The sequence below is a fragment of the Fusarium phalaenopsidis genome (assembly GCF_050370095.1).
Source record: "Fusarium phalaenopsidis strain FUZ10S chromosome Unknown contig_32278, whole genome shotgun sequence".
Lineage (NCBI taxonomy): Eukaryota > Fungi > Ascomycota > Sordariomycetes > Hypocreales > Nectriaceae > Fusarium > Fusarium phalaenopsidis.
This window is the reverse complement of record NW_028145417.1, coordinates 1,283,925-1,306,333: the sequence shown is the minus strand read 5'-3', so window position 1 is coordinate 1,306,333 and position 22,409 is coordinate 1,283,925. Positions and strand designations below refer to the sequence as shown.

Here is a 22,409-nt window from a genome sequence, read left to right as displayed (position 1 = left end):
GTGGCAAATGGGCTCGGTATATCGCCTCAAGTCGTGCTGGTTCATGCGTCGAGAATTCGCAGATTTTGGGACTTCTTCAGGGTAGACGAGGACAACTCTGCCGTGGCAACGTCATTCAATGGAAAGGGATCGAGAGCATCGCCGTCTTTGTAGGATTTTCTGGATAAAGAGTTGTGTGTGTAGATGTAGGAAGAGAGAAAACAAGGTTCACAGGGGAGAGATTAATAGTCATATTCGAGCACGCCATTCTTTGTTGGCATTGTTCAGCTTGTTGTTACACACCACCCTCAATCCTCCCATTTCGTATATCGCTAACAATTGGGTATATCCGAACCAAACTCCAAAAGGAAACATTCGTCCATGGCACTTCTCATCCAATAGCACGGTCCACATCGACACCGTACCGCTGCTTCTCCCTCATATGTGAATTGGTAGTGTCCCACCACTTAAGTGTATACACACTCCTGCTAAACACTCCTGATTGAGCCAGCTCTCCATCATTGCGCCATTCTGATCCAGGGGGGACGAATTCGGGTGTAGTCATTTCGCCGCCGGCGAGGAGCGTTGCTGTCCCAGCGATTGAGCACGGGTTATGTGGCAAAACACCTCGGACTTCCATCAGCTGCGTCGTTGCGATGGCGCAGACGACCATCGTCGCGAGCATGGCCTGGAGTGCAATCTTGGTGGGTTTGTTCTGCTTCAGTCGCCGGTGCCCTGATGTTGTCAAGGTTCCGTTGTACGATGGCAGTCGAGCGCCGTCGGTAGAGTTGCTGCGCATGTTCAAGGACATGGCCTGGGCCATGTAGACCTCGTACAGGCGGCTGGCTCCTTCAGCCAACTTATCCCTGCCCTTCTCCCCAAGGTATTCCTCGAGAGGCCGTCCAGCCTTGCCATGCACGAGCGCCGAGATGAACTGGTCGATATTGGCATAGGCTGGACTCGTGTTGTTCGGACCCGGAACGGTGCGGTTGTAGACAGAGTCGCTCAGGCCCTCGAGCCAAGCATTAATGGCGTATTCGTACCGATAGCTTCCTGTACCGTTCCTCGCGAGGGACGCTGTAGACTCATCGACCTTGGGCTTGCCTGAGCTGGTGAACTGAAAGTCAGGCAGGTTCCAGGTAAGATTCGTTTCCACCCGCTCCAGGTTCTGGTAGCACATCAAAGTTTCGAGATCATACTCGATGTTCCATTTGGCGGAACTCTTCCCGATCTGCTTGAGGCTCTTGACTTGGACGGTCCCGAGAGTGAGCGCAAAGGTCGGGCAGCCATTATTCCCAGTGCTCAGTCCGTTGGCACCGTAGCCATCGCCGGTGGTAGGATTGGTATTGATAGCACCGTTGCCCGAGATGGACTGGCCGTCCCATTGCATGACCGAGGCTTGCCCCATGTATACTGGGTTCGAGGTATAAGGCATGAGAAACGACTCCATCCACCAATTTCCCGTCAAATTCTTGTTTGGGGAAGTCTCGCACCATTTCGCATAATCCAAGGTGGTGTTGAAACCAACCTGCATGTAGCCCTGGATGGCCTCGGTGAACCCGTTCTGTCCTGGGATGGTCTGGGTATAGTTCCCTTTGGCATCGACCATGACCATTTTTACCTCTCGTTTCTCAACAAGAGGTGTGCAGTTCAGCTTTGGCCGATATGCCGGGACATTGATGGTGAATGGCGCTTCAGTGCTCGAATTCGCAATCTTAACCTGAGGCGGTTTGAAATGGTTGTACACAAGTCCCTCATGAGTCCATTGCGGATAGTCCAAATCGAGGTACTCGATCAGACTGTCGATGGCAGCAGCCTGGTTGTCGCTGAGTGACAGATCCACGTTGTCAAAGTTGAACGTGTCGAGTTGCTGGATCGCCAAATCCTGAACTTGAGGCACGTTGATGGCGCTGTAAAGACCAGAGATGACAATCGTCAGAAAGCTGCCGATAAAATTGGCAAGCAAGGCCACAAGGACCGCGAAGTGCCGGGTCTTGAAGGACATGAAAGCTGCATGGGGCAATAGCTTGCCAACCATGTTCAGGCTGATGGATCGCTCCGCGGGAGCTCTGCCCTTCCTGAGTGTGTGGAATGGAGCAAAGACAGCGACCATGAACTCGACGGCAGAATACATACTGGCAACTCCAAGTACCACCGCGGCTGGGATATATGTTGCAAGGACGATCGAGTCTGAGGGACCAATGTCGACGAAGCCAGTGTTGGCGTCCGAAAGACGTTGAACGATCTCCAGAGCGGCGATGAGAAGCAGCGGCAACACAATGGTCACGCACAGGAACCAACGTGTACCTGCAATGGGCCACCACCAAGGCACAGCATATGTTTCCGCGCTTGCTTTATACGAGACCTGCTCTTTGCTCTGAGCAACGGGCTCGACCACGAAGGCTGGTTCCGGTCCAGGGACAACTACACTTCGGAAGCCGAGGCCCTGTAACCGTGAGCGGATCTGGCTCTGACGAAGGGACCCCATGTTCATCAGAGTCTGGCGCAGAGAATTACTCGCCGCAAGAATAGCAGCCGTAGTAGCAGCGGAGCCAGGCTCATGAGGGGCCACATCACGAGGTCGGACAAAGATTGTGCCAACGGCTATCAGTGTGAGAAGTGCTAGGAAGGCGCACATGAAACCAGTCGACTGTGCTTTGACATGCAGGCGGTTCTCGACATACGAGATATTTCCAGCCACCTGCTTTTCCATCGGCTGAAGAGCGAGTTGTCGCATCAGTTGAGCAGCAATGCCGTTGAACACGCTTGTCCCCGTCTCAATCAGCAAATCGGGGTCAAGGAACGCGCCAACCGACGAATTTCCATTCTTCATGCTCATAAGCTGGAAGAAAGTCGGGACTACCTGTGACAGAGCATAGTCCTCGCCACCAGGTCCAAGGTAAAGGGCCTTGGAGGCGGTTTCGACACCCCTGGCGACGGCTCCAACGGGCAATCCAGAGACCAGCTTCCGGCCCGATTTTGAGATGGACGATAAGACTGCCCGAGCAGAATTATTGACGAGACTCGCGGCCTGCACGTCGAAGAATTGGAGATTGTACCTCGGCTTGCAGAGTGCCACCTTGACTTCATGAGCGTAGAAATAGTCTGGGTTGGCCTTCGATACGTTGTGTGGCGCTATCCTCAAGTCGGCCACAGACAGAACTATCCGCTGGTCCGCATAGATATCCTGAATCATGTCGCGTTTGTCGCTGTCATTCGCTTGGAGATATTGGGTAGCAAAGTTCCAATCGATATTGCAAGGGTACACCCCAAAGAGTCCCTGGTAGTTTTGCGTCGTATTCTTTCGATGGTAGTAGTTGTGATCAGGGCCAACGCCGATCGTGACGCCATTAATCTTGCAATCGGAAGTCGATATATTGGTCACAATGAATGACCCCAGGATACTCTTCCAGGGCATTCTGGCCTGGGTTCCATTGGTGATGGGCAGGATCTCACAATCAAGGCCTACGCGAATGCCCTCGGTTGTCAGAGTATAATTGAGATCGTCGGACACGCCGTTTGGGAGCTGGAGCTCGGGTAGGATGAGATTCTCGGAGGTTCCGGCAGGGTACTGCAGACCCTGGAAGTGAATGCCGTAGTACAATTGGGCGGCAGCTGGGCCGACCTTGAAAGCAATGTCGACATCTTTTGGGTCTTTGACCCGAAACTCACTCTTGACCCCAAAGTCTTGACTGGTCTTGGTCACCTCGGTTGTCTCGAGGATCAGCAAACCGGTGGAGAAGACGGTCTGGGGTGTGTTAGAGATGGCCTGGGCGGACTAGGGGAGAACATACCGTGCCGAGTATCAGCAAGTGACCTGTGATGGAGAGGGCAACAGCCCAGTGTCGGTTCTTGATGGCTTGCCAAAGAGCACTGGGCACAATGGGCGAAACATAGTCGAGTAATAGGGACTTGTCAGCAGGAGATGGGCCTTGTTGCAACTCTTTCCAAGGAACCAGCATCTTGTTATGGTGATCGACCTGCTTCCACAATGCTCCGACGATGACAAGCACTGTGCCGAGTTAGACATGAAAGCATGTGACGAAATCCTCGAGAGAACTTACAGGCAGTTGGTCCATACTTCCACCCATAGTGATTAGCTTCTTTTTGGGTGCTGATGCCATTGTTTTCCTGGGAGAAGTGGTACAAAAGGCCGGTGGCCAGCGTCATGCAGATAAAGACAAGAGCAAAGATAAACAGCACTGTCTTAGACAACCACATGGGCGTCCACATGCGTTTTCGGAGACCATATTGACCTCCAGAGGGTGGGGACCTATCTGTGTACTGAACTCTGGTGTTGTGCTTGGGATCCACGGTAGGCTGTACCGGAGAAGGCTCCTGCGAAGGTACACAGCGTTCGTATTCCTCGCTTGGACGGAGGGGAGACACAGGCCGCGGAGATTCAGAGTCGTCACTCCTGGACCGAGCCAGGAGATCGTATTGCTGTTGGCCTCGATGCCCCGATGTTGGGCTCTGAGTATATGTCGTCCAGGTGGGTCCATCTAAATAACCACCCATGGGATGCATGTAGCCCAGGTCATCCTCGTCTTGCTGCGCAGCTGGAGGGAGATTTTTGTTAGCTGGCAGATTGGGTTGTCCCATTCCTCAGATGAAACACACCTTGTTGGTACCGCTTTGAATTTGAATGCATGGTGCCAGCTATGGCTGGCGGCGCGCCTGTTGAGGCGACAGGTTTTCTCGCGCCTGACATTTCATGCAACCACGACGACAGCAGTCAATCACGTAGGCCAACCGTCTGAGAGAGTCAAGGCGAATAGAGAAGCCATGGATGGCATCTTTATGAGGGACATGCGACTGCAAGCGCTTACACCCCAGCATCTTGGAGAGGCTGAGGGACCAGTCACGGTGGTGCTCGATGTGGCACTGACTGGGGCTGGTACAGGAAGAACCTGTCTCCGCGTCGAGACTCGACCAACAAGCCAATCAGACGCGGTCCTGCATCCTGAAGGAAGCACTCAGCGCTTGATTTAAACGATGCATGGCACGTTCAATTGGCGGGTATTCATAGATGAAGCAGGCGGAGGATTGGCGCCGCAGATGGTGTCACTCGCATCATGCTTTTCTCACATCATCGTAAGTGATTGTCCTTTGTTGCCTGGAGGTTGGACATATCGCTACCTAGTTAAACTACTATTTCATCATGTCGTGGTATCCATAGTTGCCTAGGTATCTCGTGATGGACGATCAAAGACTTGAACGAGTTTTCGAGTCCGCTCTCGAAAACTGGAGGTCCATAGAAAGTGCTTCGAGCAAGCCACCCATGCCAATCTGCCAATAGGACTAATTTTACTAGTGTTTCAGCCTTGCACTAACTTTTGCGCTAGGACATTTCAGTCGGCACTAATTGCGGCAAGGATTGCATCGTGACTGATCGTCCTGGAACAACAAAAGCCCGCCATCATCAATTCGCTGCCGAGATGCGGTGAAGGGAGAGACTCTCGGATGATGTGTTTTGGTGGTTACCCAAATCAGCAGCTACAAAACCAAAGGGTCGTCCGAGTGGCAAATGATACCGTCGATCGTGATCCACGGCAGTGTCAGCGCCATGCCGGGGACGAGGCTAGGCAAGAGCTGATCGTCGGGGTCTGATCATTGCTCGTGCGGGAAAAATTCCGTGGCAGAGTCTGCTCAGCGATTTTCAGGGGACTTTTTTTTTTTTTTTCCCTGATGGTTCGTGAGACGATTGAGGCATCAAACAAAACGAGTACAACATTGGAGGGTTTTGCATTGAGGCGTTGGTGTTGGCACCGGGAGGATCTAGAAACGCTGATATTTATGCGAAGCTGTCGTTACGTTTTGCTGGCTGTATCAGCCTCAATCCTTCAAAGTCTGCGCCCGCCCTCGGCAGCTTCCCGCGCCACTTTTCCCCTCCTCCGACGTCTTTTCGGTCTAGAAAAACATGGGCAATCTTGATGTGGAGTGACAAGTGACAAGGGCCAGGGGTTTCTTGGGACGAAAGGGTCCGGCCGCCAATGGGGCATCATACCTCGAAAGTGTGTCGTCCTCCAGGCACATCATCCAGTTTTGTTTCCCCCGTCCACAATGGAGAAGGAAACTTTCGAATCTATTGGATCTCGGATCCGAGAGAGAGGGGGCACTTTTGAACCTTTTGGAGCGCTCTGACGTCGTCCTTCTCCGCTTCAAATCTCGTGTGGCTTTGAGAAATGAAACCGAAACAAACGGTCTGAAACCCAGTCTGACGTATGAAAAAAAAAACGTCTCGAGTTCACTACGCGGCCGAACCTCGCCCGGCAGGAAAGTTAGACGGACAAGAAAGATACAGTAGGACAAGGCTATGCCCTGCCGTGCTCTGTATGCCCGGCTGTCCCGAGCTTTATCGGATCATGCTCGTTTCAAGAACAAACACACGGCACTACACTCTTGCTGCGCGGCCAACACCAACAACCCACCACCAACTCTGAAGCAGCAGCATCCGAGATGTGTAATTGGTGTGACGTCAGAGCCAAAGAGCAACATCCCTGAACCCCTGATGATCACGGAGGCGGGCTGGGCTACGGGGACTTTGCGGAGCAACCTTTGAGGCTTGGGCAAACGCACATACGCAGAGAGAGGCCCGCCGCGGCGCTCCCACTCCCGAGCGGCCACGACACGTCGATTGTGATGCGCCGCCTTCGTGGCTCATCAATGGATGCGTTTCATCTCAAAGACCCTCTAGTGATGTGCATATGATGTCCTATTTTGAACTGCTCGCTTCATGCAGTTTTCCTTTCCCGATGATGCTCCATCCCTGATCATCATCGTATCTTTTTTTACTGTGGGTGCGGCTGCTGATCCCCCCCATTGTGTTGCTTGCTCTCACATATTTCACCCACATTGACCCCCAACTGGCACTTGACAGCAGATTGTTACAATCCCCTTCATTTAATACATTCCTCTGCCCCATCCCAGCTGCAGAGGGAACAAACATCTTCAGCACTCGTTTCATCTGTGCGACACATCTTGGCCTGTGGGAAAGCTGTGCTCCCTGCCCTTGATACTTACTTGAGCCAACAAACCCATTCGCTTTTTTTCCTCCAGTCCTTTTTCTTCTGCATCTCTGCATTCGTTTTATCTCACCATCGATCGTTTCGCTGGATTCCTGCTGTTCTTCGTATTAATTGGTGTACATCTGCATCATCGCGACCGACAACACGCATCACACCGCATCGTCACTCGGCCACGATACCCTCAATTTCCATCGTCTACTACCAAACGACCAAAAAGAGCACTCTCCCAGAGTTTAATATTCCCCTACCAGCAAATCGTTTTCGTATCTTGACTTTTCCGAAAGCCACCGACGCGGATCCTAGTACGCATCCGTCTCATATCACCACCCACAGACAGCCACACCAAGCCAAAAACTCCGAACATCCCAATAAAAAAAAACGATCTAGTCCCCCCAAGGACAGGTTTCACTCGCAACCCCTCGACGCATAAACGTTTATATTCCCTCGGGGTTTTCGTTCCTGACATTCGACCCTTGGCGTGTTCGTCCCGTGAGCTTGGTTGTCTTGCAACATAGTGCGTTTCAACCCAGTTGCCAGTTTATTGATCGAAAGATACCGCGCCTGGCAGCTTGGATCAAGTCTCACCTGTTATTGAGTTCATATAATCGAACCTACCGTGCCTGGTTAATCGACATATTTGTTGCTGGAGACATTTTCGACTTCTTCACTCGCTTCACTTCACATTCACAACTTCACAATGGCTGGACAATCCACACGACGATGGCTTCAGCTATCCTTCATTCTCATGGCTGGCTCTGCAGCTGCAAAGTCGCTGATCCTGTCCGACTTTGAATCTATCTCTTCCCCCAATGCCCCTGTCAACTGTGTCCAGGCCTACGACACCCCTCTCGCCCAATGCACCCCTGGCGACTTCACTGGTGGAAAGGCCTGCTCTGCTGCATGCAAGGACTCGGTCAAGCAGACAGAAGCCGTTATTCAGCAAACGTGCGGTGGTGTCACATCTGACGAGGAGTCGCTCTTGTACCGTGGCCAGAGGGGCGAGCTTGTTGCTGTCCTCTGCCGAAATACAGATGAGCCTCAGGCTGAGAATCCTGAGCCGGCTTCCACGCCTGCGCCTGCACCCGCACCCGCACCGCCAACTACGACTTCCACTTCAGTTGCTTCGACTCTGGCTACTCGACCCAAGGAGAACATCTTGATTGAGACTCACGCAAGCACTGCTGAGGAGACGACAAAGGAGGAAAAGTTGACTGGCCCGGGAGCTTCTGTGGGCGAGGATCTCGCAACCAAGAGCAGCGTCCTCGCCGTCGACACCGAAGAGCCCACGATATCTCTTCCACCGGCACCCACCGCCTTGAGAACCTCAGCGGCGGTCCCTACCCAGTCCACTGAGACCAGCACCGAAGAGCCAAGCGCTACCCCAACAGCTGCTGGCTCAATCCATGTCCCTAGTATGGGATACATGTGTGTGTCGTTCGCCATGTCGACTCTCTTTTACATGATGGCTTTCAACTAAAGTTGCTTGGAATAACTGGCGGGATAGATACCTTGGAGGAATGAAGCACTATTTTCTTGGTCTTGATCATTTATGGGAGGCAATCTACTTAGAATGTTGTACAAATAAGGATAGAGTCTATCAGCAATGAGAGAGCTTCCGACATGGAAGCTTTCATGCAATGCGACAAGATTTAGGGGCTTGAAGCTCCTTCACATTGCACGATGATTCTCCTTTTACTCGATTATATGTATGCAATCGTACGCAATGAAGTGTGATATGTTCTCAGCCTTAGATATATGTTATTGATGTTGGTTGTGTTGCTTGCACTGAAGCCCAATACTCACAACAGCACCTAAAGCCATATCATGAACTATGGCCTGACCATTTAACAACCGAATTATGAAACCATCGTGAAATCTCATTCTTAATGAATTTTGCACCACCTGGTGCATTTTCCTTCTTGGCGGCTCGGGACAAGATCTTGGCCCTTGGCGCCCAGTGTCTGGCGAACGCTGAGTGCAGTTCTGGGCGTCTTGGCTGCACCAAAGACGGGGATCTGTCAGATGTCCAAGAGATCTCCAAGACCTGCCAATGCGACATCGATTTAGATCATTTTTTGTATATAAATCTGGACTACGTGACATGAACAGTGAAAATTGGCTTTGTCGGGCATCTGCCAATGGTCGATTGGGTCGAACACCAACTTGGTGTGAGGTCTTGGCAGACTGGCGATAGTGTCGTTGGCTGCGTGCAAACCACAAGAACCGAGGTTACAGTCATGCATGTCCCCCATAGTCCCAACTCTAAATACATAGCGATGCAGCGCTATCCCGCAATCTGGATCAATCTGGTCGGTGAAAGGCTTTATCTTTATCGCGCCAATGATGCGAGATAAGGGGCAGACAACTCACGAGCTGAAACGCTAACTCGACAGCCTATGAGCGCGATGTCATCAACGTGACCAGGAGGTTTCAATGCAATAGCCGTGCAGGGTCGGTCTAGCAGCTGAGCAGGGCTAAAACACGGGCTAGAATTGTGACCGTTGGGGCGAAAAAAAATAACCTTGAATTGCGAGACCCTGAAAGCCATGTGCGGAAAAGCGCCATCAACGGGGGCACACAAGGGAACACAGGACGCTGAGGTCAGATCGGCTCAACGGCCGCCGACACCGATAGAACCGCTTGCCCGTGGGGGGAACTCGCAGATGCACCTTGACGTGAGTGTGCATTGCGCGAGAGCACCTTGGTGTTGAAGATCCTGCGGGTCTCTCTGACAATCGATGCGGAGAGATGAACATCTTGTGCTCTTTTGAGGACATCATGGGGGAGGGAGGATGAACGGGGAGGTTATTGCAGCCGAGGCAAGCGAAGGGAGGCGTCATTGAGGTGACGGATATTGCCAAGCAACACAGACATTGGCCAGATGCTGGTGGTCAGGTCGCTTGCAATTCTTGTTTCCCCAGTGGGATGACTATCTCTTCGTATCGGCCTCTCATGCGAGCTGAGGACCGATTCCTTGACGGAACTGCCGGGGTCCATGGCGCTGCTTTAATGACGGGAGGCGGCCCCCGTTTCTTCTGTAGAGTCGTATCATGGGGCATTGAACGGGTAGCAACAGCATGGCCCCTTGGTGTTTTCATCCTGTCTACTTGCTTTTGGCTGGGTAATGGCAAACCCCTTATCAGGCGTCGTTGGGCGTCTAGTGCCAGCTGAAATTTGATGAGAGCGTGCCATCATGAATGGATGGATGGCAATGAGGATTTTGAGGCGCTGACCATGTGTGAATGAGACTGACTCAACAAGAGGAGCATTGGTAGAACGCTGGGGCTCCAACAAGGGAGACGCATGCAGAGGATGACGAATAAGACAAGGGCTAGCACTCCGATCAGAGTTGATCGAGACAGATGGATCCAGCCCCGTTCCCGTAAGACCATGTGGTTGATTCTAGATCTGAGGGTGTCAGATCTTGGTTGGTAAGGATTTCTGCTTGGTAAGAGAGCTAAAGGTCAATGATTACGTCTACAGCTTCCCAGAGCTTCCGAGCAAAAACCGACCTCTCTGATACACCTCTTGGTCCTCTGCCGTCTCGTCCGGCTTGGTGCTCGTGGACGCGACGGCATCTCTGGTTAAAAGCAGCGGCGTATCCGTGGGCCCCGCGATGCCCCCACTTGGCACCATCTTGGCGGCAGTCGACGACCGGGGCCCCTTGCTGCTCAATTCCTTGTCTGGCTGGTCGAGGTTGCGTGGGAGACGGGCTGTGTGGGTGAAAAATTGGTTCAAGATGCCATGGCACGAGCCTCGAGGTGCGCTAAGAGACGCCCCCTCCGGAGAGACCAAATCTCGCGTCCATGAGGTTAAATCAACCTTATGCCGCCAGTCTCTGCGTCTTTTGCCTCTTCTTTCGTCATCACTCTACTTGTCTTCTCTCTGCTGGCTCGCTTGCTGTTGCTGGTTAAGAGTCTAGAATTTCCACCTCCCTTGTCGCCTCAAGCTCAATCCTTACCACTGCCAAGACCGTTGTGGCGCCCCGTGGCGTCCTATCCCGGTTTAACAGGCGCTCCTGCCCTGTGACGACACCGGTCCAGGCCTGTGCGATTTTTGCGCCCGCCTGCCGGTGCGCCTGCTTGGGCTGCTTCCCATCAACTTCAACCCCAGGAATCCTTTCCAGAGATTTCTTCCCTCCTACATCGCGCTCTCACCCCCCGACGCTCCTTCTTTTCCGTCGTTCTCTACTTGATCGGTCGTGAATGCCTCGCTTCTCTTTGAGACGAGTCGCGACTGCAATTGACCTCGGCGCTGCCGATTCCCGCGAAATCTCCCCATCCCGATAACGTCGCCGCCGTCCCTCCGAGATCGCGAGACCAACCGATTGTTGCGCCGAAAAGGCCACACACATAAACAACCTCCCGCCTACGACTGGAGCTGTTGCTCACCGTCTTTCACAATGGCGTGGAGTCACCTCGATATCACCAAACCTCATTTGGTGTACATCATCCTCGGCGGCTTCACCAGTTTGTTCATGCTCTGCTCCTCCGTTATCAAGGAGCGCATGTACATTGGTGAAGCTACAGTTGCCACCCTCTGCGGTGTCATCTTTGGTCCTCATGCCGCCAACCTCATCAACCCCAAGGAATGGGGAAGCGTTGACATCGTCACCGTTGAATTCTCCCGAATCGTCCTGGTCGTCCAATGTTTCGCCGTCGGTGTCGAATTGCCCAAATTCTACATGGAGCGCCATTGGCGATCCGTCGTTCTGCTACTTATCCCCGTCATGACCTTTGGCTGGCTTATTGTTAGCTTGGTAATCTGGTGGATGATCCCAGAGCTTGACTGGCTTGACGGTCTTGTTGTCGCTGCCTGCGTTACTGCTACTGATCCTGTCCTGGCCTCTTCAGTTGTTGGTAAGGGCAAGTTCGCAAAGCGTGTTCCCAAGCATCTTAGAGACTTGCTGTCCGCCGAGTCCGGCTGCAACGATGGCATGGCCTTCCCCTTTATCTATCTGTCCCTTTACCTCATCCAGTTCAAGCGGGATGCCCAAGACGTGAGCTTTCACTTCGTCGTCTATGTCATCTTGTACGAGTGTATCTTTGGCGCCATCTACGGTTTCGTTGTTGGCTATATTGCCCGCCACGGTATCAAATACGCTGAAGAGCATGATTTGATTGACCGAGAAAGCTTCCTCGTCTTCTACTTTGTCGTTGCGCTCTTCTGCGCCGGCTCTGGTAGTATCTTGGGCATGGATGACTTGCTGGTAGGCTTCGCGGCCGGTGTCGGTTTCTCCAACGACGGTTGGTTTGGCGAAAAGACCGAAGAGTCGCACGTTTCCAACGTTATCGATCTCTTGCTCAACTTGACTTACTTCGTCTACCTCGGCACTATCATTCCCTGGGAGGAGTTCAACAACGGCGTTTTTGGCGTCAAGGCTTGGCGTCTGGTCGTCATTGCCATCTTCGTCATCTTCTTCCGCCGAATTCCAATTATGTTGGCTCTGAAACCATTTATACCGGACGTCAAAACCTGGCGAGAGGCTCTTTTCGCAGGACATTTCGGTCCTATCGGTGTCGGTGCCATCTTTGTTGCCATTCTGGCCCGAGCCGAGCTTGAGCACGAAGAGCCAGTACCCCTGTCTGAACTGCCGCCCGAGAACTCTCCTCATTATCATCTCATCTATCTGGTGTGGCCTATTGTCACTTTCCTGGTCGTCACCTCGATTCTGGTTCACGGATCTTCCATTGCCGTCTTTACTCTTGGAAAGCGCATCAACACCCTGAGTCTGACAATGTCTTACACAGCAGCCCCTGAAGACGGCCCATCCTGGATGAACAGACTGCCTCGAATCACATCCCAATCCAAGTCTCAGGCGAGGTCCATGTCTGAGGCTTCATTCGACGAGGAAAAGAACCCCCAGTATCCCCCTGGCACTCTGGCGCCTCCTGCTGGACCGTACAGCCACCTCTTGCGCAAGCAGCGAGATCAAGGCAACGGAAGCAGATCTTCTTCGGTTGTTTCGCGGAAGCGGAAGCACAAGACCTGGGACGACGGTATTGGCCCAGGTGGCCCCATCACTCAGTCCGCCATCTTCCCTCAGCGTCAATCCACATCCCTCATGTCTCCTGCCGAACCTGCTGAGCGTGAAGAGTCACCTTCACGCGAGAACACCGAGTCCACTCTGGCTGCTGAGGATAGTTCCAAGGATAGTGCCAAGGAAAAGGAGCCCGAGAGAATTGAGCAAGCAGAGGCTAGCCCCTCTGGAAGCAGCGGCCAGAAGACTCCACCAAGACCTGTCAACATCTACGACGAAGGCGATAATCTAGTGTTTGAGAGCCGCGATGGTGAAGTCATCGATGTTCAGCCTGCTCCCGAAGAGCACAAGAACGAAGGGCTTCCAACACCCATTACTGTTGCAAAGGCCGACGCTGATAAGCTGTGGACGATTTCTGGCTTCAAGAAGAAGATGGGCGAGGTCTACAACGTCGAAATGGAGAAGCGCAAGGACAAGGGCAAGGAGCGAAAGCATGAACCTGCTCGAGCTTATCAGTTTGGTAACACGGTATGTACCACTCCTATTGCTATAATGGCGCATTAGACTAACGAGCCGCAGATTATTGTCGAAGACGAGGACGGTGAGGTCGTCAAGACCTACGAACTGCCCTCTGGCAAGGGCGAGCAAGCCGAAGCCGGTGCTAGCGGATCTTCTGAAGAAAAGGCGGCTGCCAAGCCCGGCTGGGCTACCTTTGGAGGTAGATTCGGTGTTGCGAGCGGCGAGCAGTCTCGAAAGAAGTCTGTTGCGGAAACTCAGGCTGCTGACGATAAACACATTCGCTTCACCATCGGCGGCGTGGGCCAGCGTATGACCAAGGAAGACTTTATTCGCGAAATGCAAAAACTGGATTCTCGAACGAGGAAGGAAGTTGTGGATCAGTCGACCGCCTCGCAAACTGTCAAGAGGATTGCCACACAGGAGGTCCCAGACTCTAGCAAAGCCGCAGAGGTTTCTCCCGTAAGGGGCGAACGGCCTGCCGCTGGAGAGTCTAGCTCGCCTACTCGCCGTGGACGTCGACTCAGCACAAACAAGCCCTCGGAAGCACAGGGCGAGACAGCTGTTGAGCGAAAGCGCCGCCTGGCTGTCCTTGCGACTCAGGAAGACGAGGAAGCAGGAGAGACCCCTGCCGAGCGACGGCGGCGAGAGGCCGCTCTGGGCGTGGGTCACGGTGAGGACAGTGATGATGAAGGTGGTGAGCGGGTCCCTCCGGAACGCAGGGGCATCACATTTGCGGCATCTACACGGCCCGGAAAGAGCGCAAAGTAGAGAATTTCGTTATAGAGCTGAGTTAATTGCATGGTACATATAGAGACGAGAAGGAGATATCCAGTACGATACGACAGATTGCGGTGGAAACATAATGGCATGGCATGAGATATCACATAGCATCTAAAATCAAGCTAGCATTGGCCGAGAACATAATGATTGTGACGAACAAAAAGGCGCCGGAACCCGGGAGACCGGACGGCGGACGGCATCGGAGGACATGACCACCGATCCGGGGCCGCTGTGACTTCAGTCGGCTTCCTGATTAGGCAGGTTAAAAGACCCACATTTTCGTCCACGAGTTTAACCATGTAATAGAAGTCGGGATGAAAACTCTCAACGTCACTCAAGGAGCAGACCTTATTCTAGGTGCCTTGATTGAATCTAGAAAGAGCTCATCTTCAATTTAATACCGAGAATAGGTGAAACAGGTCAGAGCGAGATGGATCACGTGTGACATCACGTGTGTTTCGTTTTTATATACGAGGTTATTGTGGCGTCAGCTATCAGCGTGGCTGGGCGTTGCGCAAGTCTTTCATTCACTATACTCTCTACAACCCCTTTTACAATGGCAATCCAGATCCAACAGTGACATTGAGAAGTCTTCAAGTTGTGCATTCAGTTGCCATCCCTTCACTCTCAATGGATGCCAACGGACAGCAAGACTCGCCGCTATCCATCAGCGCCAACATCGCGGGCATCCTCACCTTTGTGGTCGCAATCATCGCCGCCATCTACGCCCGGCTCACATACCTGCGCAACAGTGACGAAGAGTACTTCCGTGTCAAGACCTCTTTGTCATGGTACAAGACCGAATCTGCGTGGCTAGCAGATCTCGTGACTGCCATCAACGCCCAGCATGAGGGCTTTCATGCCTACCAGCCTGAGCATCAGATGTACACCTTCGTTATGGAAGATCTGTTAAATCTAGAGCAGCGCCTGCTTGATCTGGTGGCTGAGACAGAGGCCAAAGCAAGCATTGGTGATGAAGGCCAGAGGTGGACATTGGTGCCGCGGAGTTGGCGCGGTGGCCGGACGACGGTTGCCATGGCCTGGTTACCGGTGCGGACGAAGGCGTTGGAGCTAGTGAGACAGCGAGAGGGATTGACAACCAGAGTCCAGTTTATGCAGACGAGTATGATCTCGTCACGGCTGCGGGACCTGGAGTCGAGGACGAAATGGCGCGAGATGAAGATGGACGAGAGCTCACGCAAGCTAGAGGCTCTAGTTGAGAGCCAGAGGGATCGGATTCACCGGTTAGAGGAGCTCGTGAGCCGATTGACGCACCAGGATCAAAGTCTTTCGCGGGTCGGGACCTTGACAAGCCTTGGAGTCAAAAGAAGCGAATCGATGGATTTATTTGAGGATGACGTTTCAACCACGATAGGCGAGCCCCGAGAGGCGGTTCCAGCAAGGAAATTGACCAAAGAATAAAATCCTTAACTTATTTGAAGCCGTATCCGTGCGTCCATCCGTATCCAACTGCAATGAGCAGGCTGGTAAAAGCCCAGAGGAGGTCCAGTTCGATAACAGCCCAAAGCCACAGGCAGCCTACGGGCGGAGCCTGCTTCAGGACAGCAAGGTACCCGTACTCATTGGTAATATAGATGATGTAGCAGCCGGCGGAAATGCTCACGGTGAAGAAGATGAGTTGGCGAAGAGGCTCTTGCCAATCTCTCGGGACGAAGGGGACGAAAGTCGGGGCCGAGTAATGGGGGTGTAACACGTAGAAGAGGCCGATGAACACTGTGAAAGAAAGGTATGTTAGCAAATAGAACGCAAACATCACGGCAGGCCAGTTCAAAGAGAACAGCCTGATCATGGTTGACCTACCGAGCCATGCGACAAGCGTCCGCTGGACGATTTGAATCCACAGAACTTCAATACCATACTGCCGCTGCACGAGCACATCAAATGTGAAGTGCAGCATAGCCATCGACACGGTCCATAGAAGGGTCTCGAGAATTCGCTCAGCTCTGGGAGGCAGGACAGGCTCGTTATTGTCCACCTGGCGCTGTCGACGATCGGCTTCGGCGAACAGGTCACGCTGTTTTGCAAAGTTGAGGAGGGTTTGTTCGCTGGGAGCGGAGCGGTCGGGATGCGCATATTTGATGTCCTTGGCGGACTTTTCCTTCTTTTCCTTGCGTTGACGAGCCATGATTTGGGCAGATGCGAGGGGTGGGCGGAAGACGAAGAAGGATTGTTGCTGTGTTGAAGTGAAGCTTTCAAAGTCCTAGAAGATGTTGGAGATGCTAGCTCTTGACAAGTGCATCTGGACAAGTCAATTGATTTCCCTTGTGGGTTTAGCGCATTTATCCCTGGACCCCTGTGTCTCTACCTAGCCCGGCCATGACATCAGGGTCTCCCATCCATTCCCACTCCCGTTCTGACGCCGGCGCCTTTCCAGGGGGTCATGCGCTGAGCCACAGGGCTTGTCGACCACTCAGGGTTTAAGCAGCCCGCTAGCCGTTAGCAGGTGGTCAGCTGCTAATGGCATTCCAGGGGTCGAGCAAAAATGTGGCATTTGCGACAGCCCTCGTGCCAGTTTCCCCTCCACGGCGTCTTCACCTCCGATTCAATCTTTATCTTGTCTCTTGACACGTTCACCTTGCTTGTTGCTTGTTGTTAGGGGATTGGATAAGGGCACGCTTTCAACAGTGGCTTGCTTTTATTCTTTCCTCTCAATCTCTTGATCCTAGCAAGGTAGCGACAGATCTGTTGCTTACAACCCCCCGCGACACCAGCCACCAAGCCTCCAGATTTCTATCGCGACCGATCAGACGAAACGACGAAGCCTCTCCAAGACTGCGCACGACCGAGTAGAACCCGATTGTACAGAATCGCATACGCCCGCGACCATGGACTTTCTCCTTATCCTCGCCGCGCTGGCGGTTATCCTCCCCGGCTTGTACATGTACCTGGCCAACGTCGCACAAACGAACTGGCCGGTCCTCAAGAACAAGCGCATCTGCCTCTTGATTGCGCACCCGGACGACGAGGCCATGTTCTTTTCTCCTACGGTCCTGGCCCTCACGAGACCCGAAATGGGCAACCACGTGAAGATTCTATGTTTGAGCACTGGTATGAGCCGCCGACAGAGACGCCTAGTCACCCCGATTACAAGCAGCGGGTAGAAAGAAGAGCAACGTTTTTTTGGCTGATGGTTTTTTTCTTTTCCCGCGCTGTATAGGGAACGCAGATGGACTAGGAGATGTTCGCAAGAAGGAACTGGTCAAGAGCGGCATGACGCTGGGCTTGAGCGACGAGGATGATGTGTTTGTGGTGGACAACCCGTACGTCCAGACCCGTACACCCTCCAGTGTCTCCTCAGAGGGATTAGAGAGGGCAAACAAGCTTCACCCAAGCTGACGCAGTGTGCCACCTTCTACAGGACCGACTTTCCCGACTCAATGACCAGGATGTGGGACAAGAACATGATCGCCGGTCTCCTCGGCAGCGCATTTGCGCCTCAGTTCGGCCACCAGCGCGCCAACAACGTCCAGCCCACGGCCAACATTGACGTGCTCATCACCTTTGACAGCTACGGCGTTTCGTCGCACCCCAATCACATCTCGCTGTACCTCGGCGCGCGATCCTTCGTCCAGGCGCTGACCAGCGAGTCGGCGTTCCCGAGCCCCGTCGACCTGTACACGCTCACCACGGTGGGCATTGCGCGCAAGTACTCGTCCTTCCTGGATGTCTTTGCGACGCTTCTGTCTTGGAAGAGCGCCAAGGGTGAGGACAAGGCGCACCCTGAGTCTCTTGTCTTCATGAACCAGCTTGTCGGTGGTCATGCGTTTGGTACGGCCTGGCGCGCCATGACAGAGGCGCACAAGAGCCAGATGGTGTGGTTCCGCTACGGCTGGATCACTCTCAGTCGATACATGGTTATCAACGATCTGCGCCTGGAGAAGTTCAAGGCGCCGAAGTAAAGGAACCGAACAATGGTGTTGCATAGCCCGGAGCGTTGAGGGCGCACTATGGATATTTGACGTACCTGTACTCTATACCTGTATGAACCGAGGTAGGGAACCTCAACGACGGAATGCTGGTTATGATACAGGTTGGATGTGTTCTGGACTTGCCCATGTCATTATCGTTTAGATGCTTCATGACGGCGTCAATTATACATATAGATTACATGCTTTCAAAACTGGCGAATGCTCCCCCAGATTACATTATTCATATGGATACCCTGTTGATCCATGCCATGTCATTACAATAAGGGATAACTCGCTAAGTCGACTTCAACGCTCCCTTCTGCATCACCTGCTTAAACACCTGCAGCGCAGTCTCGGGTTCTGGACTCAAGTTAGTCCACCACATTTCATCAGATCCAAGGACATGAACTCACGATAATAAGGCACCGAGTGGCCAGCTTCAAACACTTTTAGGAAAGCCAGGTTATCAACGACCTTGTATCTCCCGTGAACCTTGCCGTTGACGGTGTAGTTGCGCAGCGCTGTCGCTGCAAACTTGGCCTGACCTGGCCACTCGAGTGCGTCGGCTGCCCAGAGGTTACCCTCCCAGTTGCAGATCCAATCTGTACAGTATCATGTTAGTCACATTCACAAGATGAAGCACACGTTGTAACCTACCTGTGTCTCCAGCCCAGATAAGAGTGTTGATACCACGCTTCACAACGTCTGCTAGCGGCCCGAGAAACGAGCGTGCACCTATACCGTCAGTATCACACAAAACATCACCAGGGAACCACTCACCGTCTCCTGTAGTCTCCATGTTTGCGTATACTTCGTCACTGCACTCTGCAAACCGCGTCCTCGCGCCAATGGCCTCCATGACGTCTGCCCTCGTGATGTAGTCGACAAACGTCTCGGGTGGATCAACATCATCCCTCCCAATACGAACATCATAGACATTAAAGTCAACCCTGCTTGCGATGTTGAGGTTGACGTACATCTGCTCGTTGCAGACATAATCCGCCCTCGCGCACCCCTCATCCTGCCCCTCAGCCTTGGTGCAGTTCTTGTACGCCGGAAGGCAATAGTCGTCGTAAGCATCCAGGAACCGCCCGATGAGCTCGTCGTTGAGAATCTGCTTGTACTTGTTCCTGTGGGCGTATGTGGCGTACGACTTGAACTGCATCTTGGGGTCGATCCAGCCGTTGTTGATGCCCAGCGCCACCATGTCGAGCTTGTGGCCCTCGACCGTGCCGGCGTCAATAGCGTCGTTTTGCTTGAGAAAGTAATCCGCAAACTCGGGTCCGTAGTGGCCGCCGTATGATTGAGAAAACAAGCCAAACTCGCGGGACTGGTACTTGGGGAACCTGTCCAGGAAGACCTGCATGAACTTCCAGATATAAGGGGCCGCGGTGATGGTCGAGTTGACGTCTAGATCTCCAACGCTGAAGCCAGTACCGATAGGCTGGTCGATGTATAGCATGTTGGCGTACTCGTTCCATGAGTGAGGGTTCAGCGAGGGCTCTGTCTGGTTGTCGACAAAGTGGCAGGGGCCGTGTTCCTGGAAGAGGCCGACCATGGAGGAACATCCGGGGCCGCCGTTGAGCCAGAGAACCAGGGGCGCGTTGCCGGGGTCGTTGCGAGCCTCGAAGAACCAGAACCACATGCTATGATTCTTGCCTTGGCCATCGTCAGTATGGACAAGTCAAAGGCCACTACGTTATCACCCACCGACCGAGAGGTATCCCGAGTGTTGGTCAACACCAGGCGTCGTCTCGCAGATTCCCGAGTTGGAAACATATTCGAGCTTCGAGTCTGTGGCGGCATGGTTAAAGACCTTGAGTGTGGGCGGTTGCTTCGTCCTGAACTGGAAGCTATCGGGAGTGATGCCCGAGAGGGCGTTCACAGAGGCAACGAAGCCCAGGAGAACCGTCAAGAACCGCATCGCGACTTTGTCTTGTCTGGTCCAGGACTCAGAACAGAGAAGAAACAAGTTGACGAAACATTCCTCGACTCCCCAGCCGTCACGGCCCAACCAACAAGGCGATTCTTCTATTTATAAGGCATTCTTCTCCTCCACGGCTATCATAACGCGTCCCGTTATGGAGACGGGGACAATCCTCATGTGGGACCAAAGAAACGAGATCCCGGTTACTCACCGTCATGGTCTCAGGCGACGCTGTTTCAATGCCATTAATCCTTCCAACGCACACCCCAGATGGAGAGCCCACCCCTGTGGCTGTCACGTCAGTTTCCATGCAGTAGCTCTTTTCTCCGACAAACCGGCAGTAGAGAGCTGAACGCGCTCGGACGGGATTGGATTCCCGCTATTCAATATAGAATAGATGCCGTTGCTTCAGGTGGCTCCTCAAGACATGCAGAAACAACTAGCTGTTCAATATGTATTATTAGCTGTGGTTCCAGTACAATCAGGAGGCATTTCTGCACAGAGAATGCCACCCCTTCGCATTGGACCTCCTCATCTCAGCTCGGAAAGCGAATGCAACTCGAGACACGCGCATTGTTGGTCTTCGTCCTCACTCACATGATCAAGGATCATCATCCCTGCCACAATCCTCGCACCTAAAAAGGGAACAGACGGTTCCCGACTGGGTCCATGATCGACAGGGGGGTTGCCAGCTCGGGAGCAAGATCTTCACCACTGGAAGCACCCTTGAGAGGGCCCACGCTTTGTATGGACAATGATACGCAGCAGTTAATATCAACCTGCAGAGTCATGGGACGGGTGACACGACCACAGACTGCACGGTGTAACCTGGAAATATCCGCCGAGTTTGGGTCAGGTTTATTGATCACATCGGCGAATTAACAAGGGCGACTGTATTCTGTGCAACCTCATTTGTGATATGGAGTACAAGACGTTGCCGTGATCCTTTGGTTCCAATTAGACGCGACAGCCGGGAGGGTCTCATGTTGAACAAGAGACCCAGGAGTGTTCAAGAGTATCAGCGCAATGCCCTTCATAGCATATTCTTGGACAGTGAATCTACAGAGAAACATCCATTGGAAAAGGAGACTAGTTGTGTATCGTGGACTGCATCATCTAGGTATGGCCGAGCACAACCTCACCATTACAGCAAGCGTGACTCCTTACAAGCCACCAATGTTGTGAGATATGGTATCAATGCGCTTCTAATTGGCATTTTCAACATGCAATCTTTTCAGTCTTTGTTACATCTTGATCACTCAGCAGCATCAGTAGGTCTGTTCACACCCGTCAAAACTCGGCTTCCAAAAACAGTCGACAATAGACTCTCCAGCCACATTCCCCGTTTCCTTCGACCATCGAAGCCAGTTCCCCTCTCCTTTTTCATATCACTCTCATGAAGCTCATCACCTAATTCGAGTGTCTTCCGACCACGGTCTACGTACTCGACATGTTCTCCGGTGATCTTGCGTACATACGTCCCCTCAAGATGCCGAAACGACGCACAATCATCACAGTCGAGATGACAGACTTTTCAGACAAACAAAGGAAACGTGATCGTGGAGAGGGCGGTTTCAAGACTGTTCAGGACAAGGACCGGAACATGCCAGCTTTGAGGGTGGTACGATAAAGATCAGAGGGCGACGTTGCCTTTTGTTCCTCAGGAGGCTATTCACAAACATGGCCTGTTCTTTGTGAACAATCTCGTGGCCTCGGTATCAGACGTGATACAGCTCGGTCGACGACATATGTTCACGCTTTTTCATGCAACCTCATCACTGTCACTCAACCTCGTGACCATCATCAACCCCCATATATCTCCGCCTTGGAAACCTTCGCCATCTACCTCAACGGCCCACATCTACGCAACCCTTGCGCGACAATGTCCTCATCTGAAAGGAAAAAAGTATCAGAATCTCCGACCGACTCGGAGGTTCTGGACAACGGGAGCGCTTCAACATTCAGCAGAACCACTGACAACAGTTGCGCAGAACCACAAGGCTTCACCACAAACGACACCGTCTGCCAGTGTGAGTGCGGATGCGATACTGCAGTCACTGGAGCGGCCGTCTGTGGATACTGTCGCAAATTCTGTACTTAGGTGCGACAGGACGGCCAAGGAAAGACCATATAGGCTACACGAAAGCTGTCTACAATATCAAGCTCAAGTTACACTGAAGGAAGTGGTGGGAACTCATGTAGATAGCCGGAACTCTTAGATACACCAACAGGACCAGTCTTTCTAAAGCACGCCAAAAGTCACTCTA

The 22,409-nt window shown here is 52.8% G+C and overlaps 7 protein-coding genes across 7 annotated transcripts; 4 read left to right on the top strand and 3 right to left on the bottom strand.

Annotated features, from left to right (window-relative positions):
* Positions 1-370: 370 nt before the first annotated feature.
* Positions 371-4,630, bottom strand: LRP88_01006 (DUF3433 domain-containing protein; the record flags this gene model as incomplete). The annotated part of the gene is made up of 4 exons (XM_083237707.1): positions 371-3,757; positions 3,816-3,991; positions 4,044-4,538; positions 4,600-4,630. 4 exons carry the CDS (start codon positions 4,628-4,630, stop codon positions 371-373), a joined length of 4,089 nt encoding a protein of 1,362 aa, XP_083106212.1.
* A 3,074-nt stretch (positions 4,631-7,704) lies between these two features.
* LRP88_01005 (uncharacterized protein) lies at positions 7,705-8,484 on the top strand (the record flags this gene model as incomplete). Its single annotated transcript, XM_083237706.1, has 1 exon — positions 7,705-8,484. The coding sequence occupies one exon, from the start codon at positions 7,705-7,707 to the stop codon at positions 8,482-8,484; it is 780 nt and encodes a 259-aa protein (XP_083106211.1).
* A 2,925-nt stretch (positions 8,485-11,409) lies between these two features.
* Positions 11,410-14,274, top strand: LRP88_01004 (alkali metal cation/H+ antiporter Nha1 C terminus-domain-containing protein; the record flags this gene model as incomplete). Its single annotated transcript, XM_083237705.1, has 2 exons — positions 11,410-13,515; positions 13,567-14,274. 2 exons carry the CDS (start codon positions 11,410-11,412, stop codon positions 14,272-14,274), a joined length of 2,814 nt encoding a protein of 937 aa, XP_083106210.1.
* Positions 14,275-14,916: 642 nt separating this feature from the next.
* Positions 14,917-15,506, top strand: LRP88_01003 (uncharacterized protein; the record flags this gene model as incomplete). The annotated part of the gene is made up of 2 exons (XM_083237704.1): positions 14,917-15,336; positions 15,390-15,506. The coding sequence occupies 2 exons, from the start codon at positions 14,917-14,919 to the stop codon at positions 15,504-15,506; spliced, it is 537 nt and encodes a 178-aa protein (XP_083106209.1).
* A 212-nt stretch (positions 15,507-15,718) lies between these two features.
* LRP88_01002 (uncharacterized protein) lies at positions 15,719-16,432 on the bottom strand (the record flags this gene model as incomplete). Its single annotated transcript, XM_083237703.1, has 2 exons — positions 15,719-16,020; positions 16,108-16,432. 2 exons carry the CDS (start codon positions 16,430-16,432, stop codon positions 15,719-15,721), a joined length of 627 nt encoding a protein of 208 aa, XP_083106208.1.
* A 700-nt stretch (positions 16,433-17,132) lies between these two features.
* LRP88_01001 (N-acetylglucosaminylphosphatidylinositol deacetylase) lies at positions 17,133-18,206 on the top strand (the record flags this gene model as incomplete). Its single annotated transcript, XM_083237702.1, has 3 exons — positions 17,133-17,355; positions 17,483-17,567; positions 17,666-18,206. The coding sequence occupies 3 exons, from the start codon at positions 17,133-17,135 to the stop codon at positions 18,204-18,206; spliced, it is 849 nt and encodes a 282-aa protein (XP_083106207.1).
* A 304-nt stretch (positions 18,207-18,510) lies between these two features.
* Positions 18,511-20,139, bottom strand: LRP88_01000 (Alpha/Beta hydrolase protein; the record flags this gene model as incomplete). The annotated part of the gene is made up of 4 exons (XM_083237701.1): positions 18,511-18,575; positions 18,629-18,817; positions 18,873-19,874; positions 19,926-20,139. 4 exons carry the CDS (start codon positions 20,137-20,139, stop codon positions 18,511-18,513), a joined length of 1,470 nt encoding a protein of 489 aa, XP_083106206.1.
* Between the last annotated feature and the right edge of the window lie 2,270 nt (positions 20,140-22,409).